This window comes from Chionomys nivalis, chromosome 4 (assembly GCF_950005125.1).
Source record: "Chionomys nivalis chromosome 4, mChiNiv1.1, whole genome shotgun sequence".
Lineage (NCBI taxonomy): Eukaryota > Metazoa > Chordata > Mammalia > Rodentia > Cricetidae > Chionomys > Chionomys nivalis.
In genome coordinates, this window is record NC_080089.1 from 7,976,228 (window position 1) to 7,991,329 (window position 15,102).

General features: G+C 40.0%; 1 protein-coding gene across 4 annotated transcripts in view; it reads right to left on the reverse strand.

The window, feature by feature from the left end:
* The window catches only part of Dync2h1 (dynein cytoplasmic 2 heavy chain 1), a 218,578-nt gene that overhangs the window by 15,860 nt on the left and 187,616 nt on the right, over positions 1 to 15,102 (reverse strand). For all 4 annotated transcript variants that reach the window (XM_057766375.1, XM_057766374.1, XM_057766373.1 and 1 more), the window contains 5 exons: positions 13,122 to 13,331; positions 6,691 to 6,780; positions 3,951 to 4,060; positions 2,952 to 3,033; positions 1 to 117 (listed from right to left, as the gene is read on the reverse strand). In XM_057766375.1, coding sequence (XP_057622358.1) covers positions 1 to 117; positions 2,952 to 3,033; positions 3,951 to 4,060; positions 6,691 to 6,780; positions 13,122 to 13,331 — 609 coding nt within the window. The remainder of the gene's footprint in view (positions 118 to 2,951; positions 3,034 to 3,950; positions 4,061 to 6,690; positions 6,781 to 13,121; positions 13,332 to 15,102) is intronic.

The following is a 15,102-nucleotide window of genomic DNA, read 5'->3' on the forward strand; positions in this document are numbered from 1 at the left end:
CTGTGGAGTCCAGCCCATAAAGCAAGGGAGAACTGTTGACACACTGGGAGAATCGTGCTGGTTTTCTGAAAGGTGATTGCCATCAAAGCTGCATCCTTCCAGTAACAAACCACTGATCTGCCACAGACAAGTAAAAAGTGTTACAGAATATTAAATTCTGAAGTGCCAGGCATACACAGTTGGATTGTAAGATCAAAGGCCCAGTATTCCAAATGCTGTGAAAATAGATTGGGACCTTTTATTTGGAGAACACAGGAAATCTGAATCAGTGTTCACTGTGAACTCTCTTTGAGACAAAGTTCTTACTTTTTAGCTAATATTCTAGAAAACACAAATGTCATACACTAAATAACTGCAGGTGTCCTGGCATTAGGTTAATAGAAATATAAAGACATAGGTCAAATCAAGTCTCTTCCAGGAAGTAGGGGAGAGAAGCCTAACGAGAAAATGAACAGGTGGTCCCTACATGCCTTTTTATTTGCCCTGCTGTGTGGAGTTGAGAGAGTAAAGGAGAAAGTTTTATACCGTGTAAGGTAGCTTTAGTGTAAACTGAGGACATCTGAAGTACAAACATGGCTCTTGGAGTAACGTTAGCTACAGTTGCTTGGAGGCCATCTTCTCCCTTCTGCAGTGCTAACTGCTAAGCTGACGGCAGCAGGCTGAGCAGTAGCTAACGTCCACAGCTGTCAACAGTTTGCTTTCTCACGACATATTCATGATGCCACCACAACTTACACAATGGTTTCAAGTTTTAACAACTGACCAGTAGCTTCACTTGAGAGGACTGAACTTCAAATTCCTTTACAATAGTGCAAAAGTGATACACACTCAGTAGAAGACACAGGCTAGCACATGTGGTAGGGCACACTCCTGCATGGTGGACACTGGTGGCAGGAGTGAGCACCTGGTCACACTGAGAGTCACTAACTGCTAGGCCATCCTGACGGTATGAGGTGGCGTGTCTTGTGCTTGAGGTCTTCTCCTCCTCCATAACTGAAGATGGAGGTCACCCCTTAAATTGATGGCTACTTGTACAATTTTTTTTTGAAAATGTTTATTTAGGTGTTTTTGCCCGTGTTTTATTTTCTCTTTAAAATGTACGAAGAATAGCGACCTGAAATGACTGCTGTGAAAGCTCCTGCACACCAAGGAGTAGAGGGTTGGCAATAAAATCTCCCCTTGGACACCAAGGAGTAGAGGGTTACCAATAAAATCTCCCCTTGGATACCAAGGAGTAGAGGGTTACCAATAAAATCTTCCCTTGGATACCAAGGAGTAGAGGGTTGCCAATAAAATCTCCCCTTGAGCCAGCTGCATCCAGAGTTCAACACTTAGACCCAAACATTACCCTATGGCTGAGGAACTGCTATGGGTCACATGACAGTTCTCCAGACAAATGGCCCAACTTCCAGTCACACCTTACTGGGACAATGAGCCAGACTCCATAGGACAGAGACTCAGTCCTGAAGTATCAAAGCAAAATTTCTACAAGCCAGGGAAAAACACAAGAAGAGGCAGTATCAAATCTGGGTTGTTTTTGCCTGAAAAATGGCTACACAAATGTGCTACCAAAGGAAGGTAGGAATGATGACAGACCCTTGGGTGCCAACCTGGCATTAATGTGTGAAACTGTCTGATACTCAGGAAATGTTCAGCAAGTTTTAGCCAATGTCACTCATCTGGGAATGTAAATTATAACACGCCACTGATGTGAGACAAAGTAAGCAGAACTTCTATGGATAATTTTGATCAGAGGACTTTACAATGCTTTCTAGATAACTGAATCCATTCTATTATCTCATTTATGTATGCGGGAAACAAGAGAAGTTAAAACCTTTTATTGAGCACATTGGGCAGCCCCCATGTGACTTACATGTCTGTACACACTTAGGGAATAGTTTTACTGTTTATGGATGCAATCAGCAATTGTGTAATTTATTGATTTTGTTTCCCACCTGCATACAGAAAGGGAATGTGCTGTACGTACTGCTGCACAAACTATTTAAGCATTGATTTCAAGGGGTTTCTAGTCTGCTCTTTTGTCTACTTCTGCTGATGAGTTTCAAGTCCTAACTGTTCCTTTAAAGCTTTTATTATTTTTCTTTGGAAATCCTAAATATATTTTCCTGTAATTTTATTTCTAGACATCACCTTTTATGCTTCCAGAATCAACTTATTAATTTTATCATCATATCCAATCTGTGGCCAAGGATGCAGTCTAACGCCAAATCATAAAGTTACTTTTAAAATATATTTTTAATATTCTCCGACTTGATTAAGCAGTTCTTGGGATGAAGTTTGAAGGTGACAATGTTGTGTACTGTGTTTCTCTTCAGGAACAGGTCTGTTTCAGGTATGAGATATTATTTCACTATATTCCATCCGTCTGCCTTTCCTTACAGCAACAGCCTACTGTCTCAGCTGCCACAGTTTAATAAACAGCGGTCCTAAAGCTGTTTCCATTATGAATAGATTTCTTCTCTAACACATGACCTTAGGCTCAGCTTGTTACCTGCTTTCGTCTGTCATTGGTTCTCTCTCTAGGAATGCTATACAGAGACCACGTGGTAAAGAAAGTCTCAGCTACAGGAGCATGAGATGCTGCACAGAGGACTGCAGTGCTTTAGGGCACAGCCAACGGGAGCTGCTTCACATGGAGCTCACCTAGCTGGCGCTATCTGCTCACTCAATGAGTATTCTCATTACCTCTGTGTGGTTATGACTGAGAAGTACACTTTTAAACAAAAACTGGAGTTTGCTTTTTAAAAATATAGCATAATTAAAGTTTTATATTACATCACATACATCTTATTGTAAGGTCTTTCATGTTAAAGCTTACATAATTAGACTGTAATCTATGGCTGAACTCTGCTGATCTTATTATATCATAAGCATAGATGCTCATTTCAGCTCAGTGATGCATTTTAAAGTTAAACATCCCAAATCAGTACCTTAATCTGAAGCTTTGCTTCTTGAAGTCGGCCTTTCCAGGATGCTACAAATTTAAGGCTATCTACAGAGCAGCCCATCACCCTGTAAAAGTAGAGCAGATTCAAATGTCATGAGCCCTGACTCACACATACAGTGTGAATAGCAAGCATAAGGCTGAAGGGTGGGGCCGGAGGAGGGTGTTCGATCCCTAGCACCAAACCCCAAACACACAGCAGTGTTCTTAGGAAATGAAGTAACAATATAGCTATTTTCAAAGACTTTTTTTTATAACCAAATACAAAAAAAGAGCCACAAAATTAAGTATAATACCTACAATTTTAACATTAATTGCTTAAATGGAGGACCTTTGACTTTTTTTTTACATTCTCCATTTTGATCATGGTCCTCAACTCTTAACACATAAAAGATATTAAGTTTTTATTGAGTGAACAAAATATCCTGAGTAAAAATAAATACCAGTCCCCAGAACTAAACTTCTACGTCTTCCTCAGAATATTCTAGCAATCTTCTTTCGTTACACTCTATCTTATTACTAACAAGGTCTAGATACACAGACAAACTTGACCTTAACCATCAGCTCTGTTCACCATGAAAGCTAGCCAGAGCAGCCTCCTGAGGGATCCTGCAAAACCATGTTTTCATGTAGTCAAAGGAGGTAACCACCAGCCACTTGTGGTTAGCGAACACTGTGAGTCTGGCTACTATGCCCAAGAAAGTAAATAGCTTATGTTTAAATAGACCATTGGCTACTACTGTGGACAGTGCAAGTCTGGATTAAAAAAATGACCAAAGTTAGGAATTTTAAAAATTTCCGATTCTAATAAAGCAATGATAATGAAATTAAAAACTGACTGTTTTTAAAGACAAGCTATTAGGAGAAATAATAAAAAAGTTACAGAGAATTTAAGAATAAATTTATTCTTGACAATCAGGACACTAGAGGTGAATAGGTAAAACATAACTACCCCCAGGGAAAATAAGGTATTCACTCTGACTACCTCGCGGTTTCTTGGCGAAGTGCGTTAAGGAATGTGTCTGGATGGAAAAGTTCAGACAGGTCGAGGGTGTCAGAGAGAAGAACTTGCTTTTCAGCTTTATCGACCCAATTCTAGAGGAAGAAGGGGAAATAAATACATAAACATATAGTTACACATAAGCCATTTTCAACGAGAACGTTACATGGTCATTTTCCAATTGCTCTGAAATAATGTCTAGAAAAAATTTGAGACTCTCACTCTGCCTTGCAAAAGCCTGATGGAGTAACTGCTGTCTCTAACCAGCATAAGTAAGCCTCCAGGTGCAAGCTCTTTATTGTAAAACACCTGTTCACAATGAAACTGAAAATGGGATATTTTTGGTTATGTATAGCAGGTGGGGCTGGGCCCTCACCAGCAAGCAGTGAAGCATGCTCAGAGTACACGGATACAGAGTTGCAAATCCTGAGTCCTGAGCACCCTCCCTTCTCAGCAACACAGAGGCCAATGGCTGAGAAGAAATGAGTCTGTCAACAAGTTGTAATGGAGTCTCGTCATACCTGCTACATCAGGTTGGTTCCACCTGGAGTCACACATGTCAACATAATATGCTGGATAAGAATTTAAAAGCTGCCATTTAGAACAAATACAACAGCAGTTCTGAGCAACAGCAAGGATGAGATAACGATGATGATGATTATTATTATAACAATCAGACACTTGGGTCTCCATGTATGCATAGTTGTCCCAATGTACTTGACCAGTACTAAGTCAGTCCTGTGACAAAGATATCTCTATATCCTTGTATTGGACATGTGTTGATTTTTTAACAAAAGATTTAAAGAGATTCTTATAAACAATTGCAAATCTCCCTCTAGATATTATGCTTTATAATAATGCTGTGTTTAATTTATCTAATTTGTCTTTTATTATTAGCTAAATATCCAAAAAGTTACTCTTTTAAATGAGTCATTTAATATAAATTTACAATTATACTATTAATTCTTTAAAATCAATTTTGAATCCTAACACCCTAAAAGGTTGTTGCCAGAAGTGAATTTATATATGCTCAAACTAATTAAGAATTAGAGAATAGCTGATAATCAGATTTTTACTTCATTAAAGTTTAGATGAAGATAATTAGTCAAGGAAGGAAAGTTTCTTTGGTAAAAATGTTATTAGTCCATAGTAAAAAAATAAAAACGTGTTAAAGCTAGATTAATTAAGATGCTGTTTGAAAGCTAGGACATCTAATGAGCCTCTTTTAATTGTAATAACTGGTTAGAGAACCTCACAGGAACGGAAGAATTGTTTTCTCTTGATATCTAAACTATACTCATACTGATTTATGAGCATGCAGCTAAAGAATTAGGCACCAGTGCTTTTAATATGAAATGTATATAGACAAACTGGGGTCAAAACAAAACTGTAGAGACCAGAATCACACGGAACAACTTCTTGGTCAATGACTCTCCTTCACTCATGTCATGGTGACAGCCACTGACGGGTGAGCTTCAGATAAGACCTGGTACCTCTAGTTTCATCTACAATTATTAACCTTCATGTCTGCAATTCCTTAAATGATATGCAATAAATATAGTTACAGAGATAGGTGAAGTGCGCAGCCAACAGGATAGCCTGACAAATGGGCCAGGCAATTTCTTAAACATCACACAAGCACCTAACCTCAGAATAGTAGGCAGGGCAACTCCTGGCTTAGGCCACAATGAATCCTGGAGACAGGCAAGCATAGTTTCTTACTATACCATAAAAGAAATGGCTTTCCCAGTGAGTATGGGAACTTTTTAAATACTGCAGTGTCAGAACATTGTCCAAGAATGGAGACCTGTGAAGAGAATTCTGAGTGCCTGCCTCCAAGAAGACAAGAGTCTAGTGACATTTATTTAGACAAAAAACACACTTGTTCTTGGGATGTGCTGCCCTGCCCCTTCCAGGTGTAGCAGACAGGAGTGACTTCACTTCAGATTATTTATTACAACTGGCTATTATTTGTTTTTAATTCCTCTATGAAAAAGGTTTTGTTTTTGCTTTGTTTTTGCAATACGTGGCTTGCCCTGGTGATTGTACATTTTACTCATGTGACTCCTCTTATCCCTCGAATAAAGTTGGTGATTGCAGGAGACTTTAGTCTGCCACATTTTTAGGCTCCATTCTCCCAGATCCAACCGTCAACTGCAGTGCAGTACTGAGCGCTCGCTGGTCATAAGATAGTTTAGAAGCATTTACTCTACGACAAAAGCTCACAAGATAGGAGATGAGATGCCACAAACAACGGACAAAAGGTAGAAAGGAGAAAATGGTGTTAAAACGTAGTATTTTATCAAAGTTCTACTTCTTTATGAATTCTATATATAGAACTGAATAATAAAGCTGTTTCCTCATTAACATTAGTTAGGTCAGCTATAACACAACCAAATATCATTTTTATACAGGCTGGACATACTACATCTGTGTAACTTTGTCAAATTCTGTAGATATTGTCTGCAACTCTTTTACATATTAAAATGAGACTGTATGCTGTTGTAGGAGGCTGCTTGTTCGTTTCGCAGTCACCCAAACTACTGAAATAACCACACAGAAACTGTATTAATTAAATCACTGCTTTAAAATTTAAAACTGACATAAAAATGAGTGGATGTTTTATATAAAATGCTGCCTCTGTCACTACTAAGGTTATTTCATCGGCAAGTGTACACATGGTAGTCAGAGCCACACGTTCAGCTACTCGAGAATCCATTCTCACCTGAATTGCAAGGGCACGGGCTACGAGGCCTCGCAGGTACTGGAGGGGGTCCTCGGGGCCTTCCCACTTGCTCTGCCATGGGAGAGGACACTGCAGCGTAAAAGAGGGAAAATCAGCTTACAGGGACGACAATGTGCGTAGACTTCCACGACAGTTAGGAATGTCTGAAGCTAAGATGGGATTCGGTAGGTGTAAAACCTCTAAAGGAATGCTCACATCCACTACTCACTGGGAAACTAGTCAACAGCATTTTTTTGGAGTAGTATTTATTTGGTAGAGTACAAATCAAAGTAAAATTTAAAACTGCTAAAGATAAAAAGGGTCTTGGTCCACCCACAGAGGTGCTGGGTAGACAACAAGGAGACGCTAACTCAAGTGTGCACCCCAGATTAAAACCAACAAGAAGAATAACAGAGCAGCTCTTTTTAAAAACTGCCTTTCTAATAGCTGACCATGTCAGTCTCCACTAATACACACTCTGTACTTGAGAAGTACTCGGTAAGGACACATGTACTAATAATACACATTCTGTACTTGAGAAGTACTCGGTAAGGACACACGTACTATAACACACTCTGTACTAGAGAAGTACTCGGTAAGGACACACGTACTATAACACACTCTGTACTTGAGAAGTACTCAGTAAGGACACACGTACTATAACACACTCTGTACTTGAGAAGTACTCGGTAAGGACACACGTACTATAACACACTCTGTACTAGAGAAGTACTCGGTAAGGACACACGTACTATAACACACTTCTGTGCTAAATTTCTGGAGTTTCAATATATTTAAAAAATATCAACAAATTTTATATTATTTTAAGTATAGTAGCAGCACAATAATTTTATGCCCACTCACCCTCTGACCATGTAAGTGAGAAAACACTACAGTCTAGCCTGCATCCATCATCAATAATGTAGAGAAAACCAGAAAGATGTAATAGCAAATCTAAGAGTAGAAAGGGAACTTAGAAGACAACACATACTTTAGGTGCATCTAACCATTCTTAGAGATCAGTGCCGGAGTCAGGACTGAAACTGATGTGGGTTCAAAACATAAGTTTAAATAAACAACCTGAAGATGTAACTCAAGGATTGAGAAGACAAACCAAGTCCAAAATGAGGAAAAATTAAATAACAATTGCCACAGTAGAAATTAGTAAAACAGAAAATAAAATATTAATGATCAACAAACAGCCGATATTTTGAAAAGCAAACTAATAAATGTCTTATTAGTTTAAGCAACAAAAGACACAAAGTCAAAGGTGATAAAGGAGTCTGCTGATATCACAAAAAATTGAAAATCATTCAGAACTGTTCATGTGAACAATTATGTAACAACAAACAAAAAAATCCTAGAAAAAAATGGCTCCATTCTTGGCTTCTGAACCTGGGACTAGTGAGATGTTTCTGTGGGTGAAACTGCTAGAAGCCCAAGGACCCGAGTCTCACATTCTGGAAGCAAAGAGTCTACTTCTGCAGGTGACCTCTGACCTCCATAAAGACACGCGATCACACACACAAGTTAATGTAATAAAGCCTCGCAAAGTTAAATGATGACAGAAAACATTAACAAACCAGGAACAAGGATGAATTGGTAGCAGTAGTAGTAGTAGTAGTAATAATACAACTCTCAGTAAAGGACAGGTCAGCTGCACTGCTGAGTTATACAGAACTTCAAAGGAGGATTAATACTGTGGGGGACATAGCCCCAATAGGACAGACAAAGCTTGTTAGCATGGAGAAGGCTTTGTGTTCAATCCCAAGCCCTAAAAATAGAAAAGAGAAAAAAAGAAAGAACCCACAAAAGTCTGCTGGGCTGCATACTAGGCACACACACTCCCGATACTGGAGAGTCAAGGCTGGAGGACAAAGCCAGCTACACAGTGTGCTGGAGGCCAGCCTGAGCTACCTGGGCTGTCAGACATGAACAAGCCACACATATAACAACTTCCTTTAAACTACAGAAAAATTTTCAAAGGAAGGGGAGCCATCAAACTCATTTCACAAGGCCAAGCCAAAAACACAAATAAAATAAAGCATGCTATCTCTGATAAACCAAAGCCCTCCGAGTCCTATATCCATTACTAGAATATTAGGTCGTGCTCCTTGGATATAAAGCTGTGTAACAGTCCCCGTAATCTAACTCCCAGTGCCCCCTTTAATTACCACTCTGCTCTATCCTTGCATGTAGGTTATAAAGACTTGTATAAAGAACCTATTGAAAGTTCCCATCATAAAGATATGTCATGTACGGAGACAGATACTAGCTACACTGATTTAGCCACTAAACATTGTACCTCTGTGTTCAACGATTACACTGTACCCCCACAATATGTACAAACGATTTATCAATAAAGCTCACTGGGGAAATGTGAGCAGGAAAGGCGAGCCCCCTTCTGTAAGATTCTATGCTGCTAGCACTGTGCTGCCCAACTCTGCTGTCCCAACTGACTTCTCACCCCCGACCTGAGAAAGTCCCAGATCACAGACGTTTCTGCATGTTTGCTCGTCCCAGTTTTAAACAATTCAAAAAGGCATTTAGTGGTTTCAACAAGTATGTTAGGATAATCTGAAAAACTGATTCTATAAAGGGCTCAATTAAAATGATTTTTTAAAAAAGCAATGCAATCTATTAATTCTTGACTTTATTATGTCTTTAAAGTTATGATTCAAAATATGTTCTAACATGTTAGAGAGAACTGCAGTATTAGTGATGTGTCCATCATTGTGGTTTTTACAGAATAAAAGCAGTAAAGCCTTAGGTATTACTGTCAAGTGAACTTACAAATCCTAATCCTAGGCAGGAAAATTCCTGCTGCAATCATCTCACATACACTGCTGAAAATATCAACTGATATTCTAAATAATATTAAGCAATATCAAATATCATACAGAATGCAACATTTAAATGTAATAAAAATTAACTTTTACTTTGAAATGCATGAGATAGTAAATTTTTTAATTTTATTAAAACTCAATGGTTTTGTCTTGGTCAAAATTGGCCTACTCTCACTTGAATTTCAAACACTCCAAAGCTGTCTCCAAAAATCTGCAACATATAATTTAAGTGTGCTTAGTAAAACAAAGTTTTGATTCTCCAAAAGGATTTTATCAAATCCATTCTCACATAAATAATGAAAATAAAGGTAGTGGTGCATACTGAGGCTCTAGTCGAGTGTGTGGCGTGTGTGTGTGCAAATCTGTCAGCGGTTGACTCTGGGTGTCCCCTCAGTTGGTCTCTACTGAACACAAAGCTTATCCCCTGGCTGAAGTGGCCGCTGGCGAGCTGCAGTCCACCTGTCTCTGCCTGCACTTAGTCCTGGAGTTATAGATGTGTGCGCTGCTTCTGCCTTTTCCATAGAGAAAACTTGAGTTTTCATGCTTCTATGTGAACCACTTTATCAAAAGACCTTTCAAATTCTAATACAGAATACTCAACATTATATATGACACCTATGTCCCAGTTAAGAATTTAGCCATCTGGTTCATTTGCTGTGACTGTTGCTATGTCCATGAAGAAACACTCAGCAGACATTAAGAGCTGAGGGAAAATGAAATATAAAAATTAAACATTTAAGTCCCATTTATATAATAGTTATTAAGAGAAGGATTTCATATAATTAAGTTTTTAGCAGCCTTTGGTCCTTTATCTTCAAAGTTATCCAAAAGAAGAGTGAGAGATTTCTATCGCAGAAAATGACTTAGTTACTGATTTTATTTCAATTGATTATCTCATATGTCTCCAAAATGAGTAATAGAAGCAAAAGCAGTCAGGTTGTGCACATGTGAATGTGGCACATGTCTGGATGTGCATGTGCAGGTTATCAGCATCCAGAACTCTCGTGCATCTCCAGGAATCTGAAAGCAGATATCAGAAGTGTGGCTACAGGGAGAGATGATATACCAAGATCCTGTAGTGGAAAAGCAGAGAATACACAGATCATGTGAAATCTAGATAGTGAAAGACAGTGCAGTCTAACATGGTACTAGAAAAAAATCATCTGGAGAGGTTCCAGAAAAGACTTAGAATGAAAGAGAAGTGACAGTCCCAGCAACCTGCACAGGCACAACATCTGCCTCACTTCAAAAGTAGTTTCAGAAGAAATTCCGGAAGCTGCAGAGCATGTCCTAGGCAGAGCATGCAGAGAACCACATTTATAGTCAGACCATTTAGCTGGGCAGAAGAGAAAGAATTGTTTCTTCTCAATGTCCCAAAGGCCCCTGTATCAGCTGGTTAAACTAGTGACTACTTCGAAAATCAGTGTAGGCTCGGGAAATTGGTGGGACTTAGATTTGTGGATATTATAAGTCTACTTGGTGGGAAGGGAAGAACCCGAGCTGAGGGAAGCAAAGGGCGTTTCCAGATGAGAACGGCAGCCCCGCCTCTGAGGACTGAGAAGTTATGCAGGAGAGGGGTGAGCTGGCCAGAGTCCAACCTGACCAGGACATGCAGCACTCCCAGAGGGACTTGTTAGAAGTCCTCTTTCCTAGGCTCTGAGTACTGCCAGAGTAGTCTCCAGACAAGCAGCAGCCTCAGGTGGAACATTTCCAGGGAGGCCCTTTCCTTACTGCCAACCCTGGTTCCAGAAAACACGCAGTGATCAGCCCTGCAGCACACAGCATGCATTCTAGTACGGAAAGCAGGCCAGGGATGAGCCTGCAATCAGCTCTTCCTGCTCTAACGGGATGGGGTTCAGAGAGAAAATGAAGGAAACCCTCCTTCCTCACCCCAAAGCAGCACAGATCAGTGAAGCGTTTCTACCCCTTTCCTCCGTGATGTGCACTCCTCCGCCCTTTGCTTTTCCTGACTGTCCTTCCTCCATCTATTTTACTGGATTATCTTTCTCTGCTAACTCTTAAGACTTTGTATTCCCACGCTTGTTTTCTTCTTCTGTCCACCCCTTTCTCTGTGATGCCTACTCTTCCTTATCCTCTAAGCATCCTGCTCTCCTCTACCCTCACTAAGGTTAGAATTGATAGTGGCTTTCCTCAGTGTGCTTAAATATATGGTCTGTTTTTGAATTCTTACTATTTCTGCAGTGTGTTTTCTCTCCTCCAAGTGCCAGAGAAGGCTGCCTACTGATAAGATCCTCACATAAGACAGAAAGACAAACCAAACACAACAGAGAGGCAAACTGCAACACAGAAACAAGGTCCATATACATACACATATGTGTAAGCCAAGATGGAGCTTCCCAAGCCTCACACAGCTCCTCAATACCTGGATCCAAAGAAAGTGAAAGGATTCAAATGGCACCAGACTAGGAATGTAAAGGCTTAATTTTAAAAATATGTGGTGACCTCAAAGAGGGTTTACACAGAGAAAGGGGGAAGGAAGTCCATTTGAGATTTGGTCTAGAAAGCTAGAAACTTAAATGAGATATTTGGAAAAAAAAGATTGAAATTCTGAAGGAAAATAAAAAGAATAGCAATCTTGGAAGTGAAAAGCTCAATAAAGCAAATAAACTGTGGAAAGAATTACTGAGACAAGATCTAGCCAGCTTCCCGGAAAGAATGTCAGGAACAGAAGACAAGGTTGAGACACTATTACATTGAAACATAAATAAAGATCAATTATTTCAACAATTCTTGGGAACTCTAGGAGTACAAGAGATAAAAACCAAATGAACAGAAAAACCTATCTAACGATCTCATAGCAGGAAAATCCCCAAGTGTAGGGAAAGACATGGACATCCATATATGAGAAGCACTTCAGACCTTCCATAGACATGGCAGCCCACTGAAGACACCTCTCCCTCCTCTCTGTATATCCTGTATAAAGTATATATATAGTTTCTGTACAACTTATGTCAACTACCTGGATTTTCTTATTTTCTAAAATGGTCCAGTTATTTAGGAAGAGGAGCAACGATTTCTCTTCTTCTGGTGAACATATCCTGATGTTCACTAGAGTCGTCCTTCATTTGACTTATCACTTGTTCATCTTCAGCTCCTTCACAGGCATTTGGCTGAAGTTTTAGCCTCTGTGAGCAGCACTATCTGCCTGCAAAGGACTTGGACACAGGCACGCTCACAACCCAACTGATTTGGAACAAAGCAGATTCTAGGATTTTGCTTAAGTTGCTAGGAAACAGTTTAGAACTTACAAGGTTTAAGATTTAAGGTTACCAACACATAAACTTGTCCCAAAGTGAAATAGAAATGGATTCCATTACATATACAATGAAAAGATGGCCACAGAAGGGATCATAGGCTGATGTACACTTGCATGAAAGAGATTTAATGTTTCCACTAGCCTCACTGCTAGCTTTCCAACCAATGCATTCTATCTACATAGCTTCTTCCATGTCAGCTTTCAGTTTTCTGCTACTATTAACTATAGGATTCCTGGTAGATTTAGTTCATGAAAGGAAAGTCACACAGGTAGCAGAATAACAATTGAGAGACTTTGGATCGTCTTACCTTTTGGTTTAATAAGGCACTTGCCAGTTTTTGTACTTCTGAACTCAGTAAAGTAGTTCCTCTGATGACTTTGCTGAGGGCAGCAAGAGACTGATGGACACTCTGTACTAAGCGGATGGCATTGAACTGCTCAAGAATGATGAACGATAATATTGGAGATCCTTGTCGGTCATTGGGAGGAGATACTTTCTGGTGGATTAGGTTTGAATTCTAAAAGAACAAGGTCATGTCACAATTAGAGTAACGTCAATGACACACCAAAGTATGTACAAGGTCAAAAACTGCTCGTGAGTTCCTACTTCTGAACAGTCCATTTTACGGATGAGTGAAATGAGCCTGCAAATAGGGATTTCTGGACTGTTGCTGATGTTTAGGGGTATGTGGGGTGGAAACACCAGCAAAACAAGTCACTGAAGAACAAGGTCAGTGCATGAGGAAGGCACAGTAGAAGGGGATCCTCTAACTCAAGGCTGCCTGCTGTCCCATTCCACTGTGTCCAGACTTGGGGACAAACACACTTACAAAGCTAGCCCTTTACACCTGCAGCAACTATTCCTTTCACGCCAGTGTATCGGCTTTTACCAAATTACTGAAGACATAATTATTCAAAACCCAAAGCATTTCATGCTCGCTCCCTCTAATTTAGTTGAAAAATCAAGCTATATTACTTGAGTAAGGAGTACTTGGACAATATAAGTATGTGGTAATTAATAATTTAAGTTGTAACTGCTGAAGAATGCAAACAGAAGGCAAACCTGTGGGCTGGAATGGGGGTTTCCTGAGAGCCCAGCAGCTGAGCTGGAAATTGATACACATCATGTTTGTTAGGAGATTCCTCTCTCACACATTTTTAAATATATAAGGTATGCACAAATAATGCATAAAAGAGTCTCCCTTATACTGGCATCACACAGCATGGTATTTCTCACCAAGGGAACCTACTCTTCTGAGTGTTTGCTGGCTCCTGCTGCTGAACATCTGAGCTTACCTAGGACCTTGAGCATCTGCTAAGACAACCATCACCTTAGACTACAGCCTCTCCTGAGGGGGCAGGGTCTGAACAACTCTATAGTTTTCCTCCAAGTCTATGTTCCAATTCCCCCAGACGCTCCCTCTTCCACTAGCTCAGGTAGGGAGTGGGGTGGGGGTGGTATTTCCTGCAGGGTTTGAACTCCTACTGTTACTTTTTTGGCTGTTTCAGCTCTCCACCACTCACATGACAAATTGCTTATATTCAATGTCTTAGTTATGTCTCTATTGCTGTGATAAGAGATACCAGTACCTAGACAACTTAAGAGAAGAAAGATGTTATTTGGGGATTACAGTTTCAGAGGTTTAGAGTCTATGACCATCATGGTGGGGAACAAGGCAGCAGGCAGGCAAGCATGGTGCTGGGGCAGTATCTGAGAGCTTGTATCCTGAGACACACACACACACACACAGAGAGAGAGAGAGAGAGAGAGAGAGAGAGAGAGAGAGAGAGAGAGAGAGAGAGAGAGAGAGAGAGAGAGAGAGAGAGAGAGAGAGAGAGAGAGAATGGCCCAAGTCTTTTTGAAACCTCAAATCTATGGAAGTTGTGTTCTTTCAAACCACCACATTTAACCATGTGGTTAAAATGCCTGCTCCATTTTCTGCTTTGCTGAATGGAATCCTACAAACAGAAAGCAAGTCACTGGAATCATTTAGTTCCCTGCGGTAGGCAGTGGATAGACCCCCACTGAGATCTACTCCTGAAGGACTTGCTGGAACCACAGCAATGCTGACTGAGCTCGAGAAGTTGTGCCACGCACACTGGACACTACTAGGACAATAGCAGAGGCTTCTGTCCAGCCGAGGACAGATCCTAGTATGTTCTCAGTCATCATAGGCTATGGTTTACTATAATCTAAAAGAAACTAGACAAGCCTCAGAAATAAAGAAATGATCAATTTAAAAGAAAATTTAAAATCCAAGAATTTAAGAAAGCACTGTTTCTTTTAAT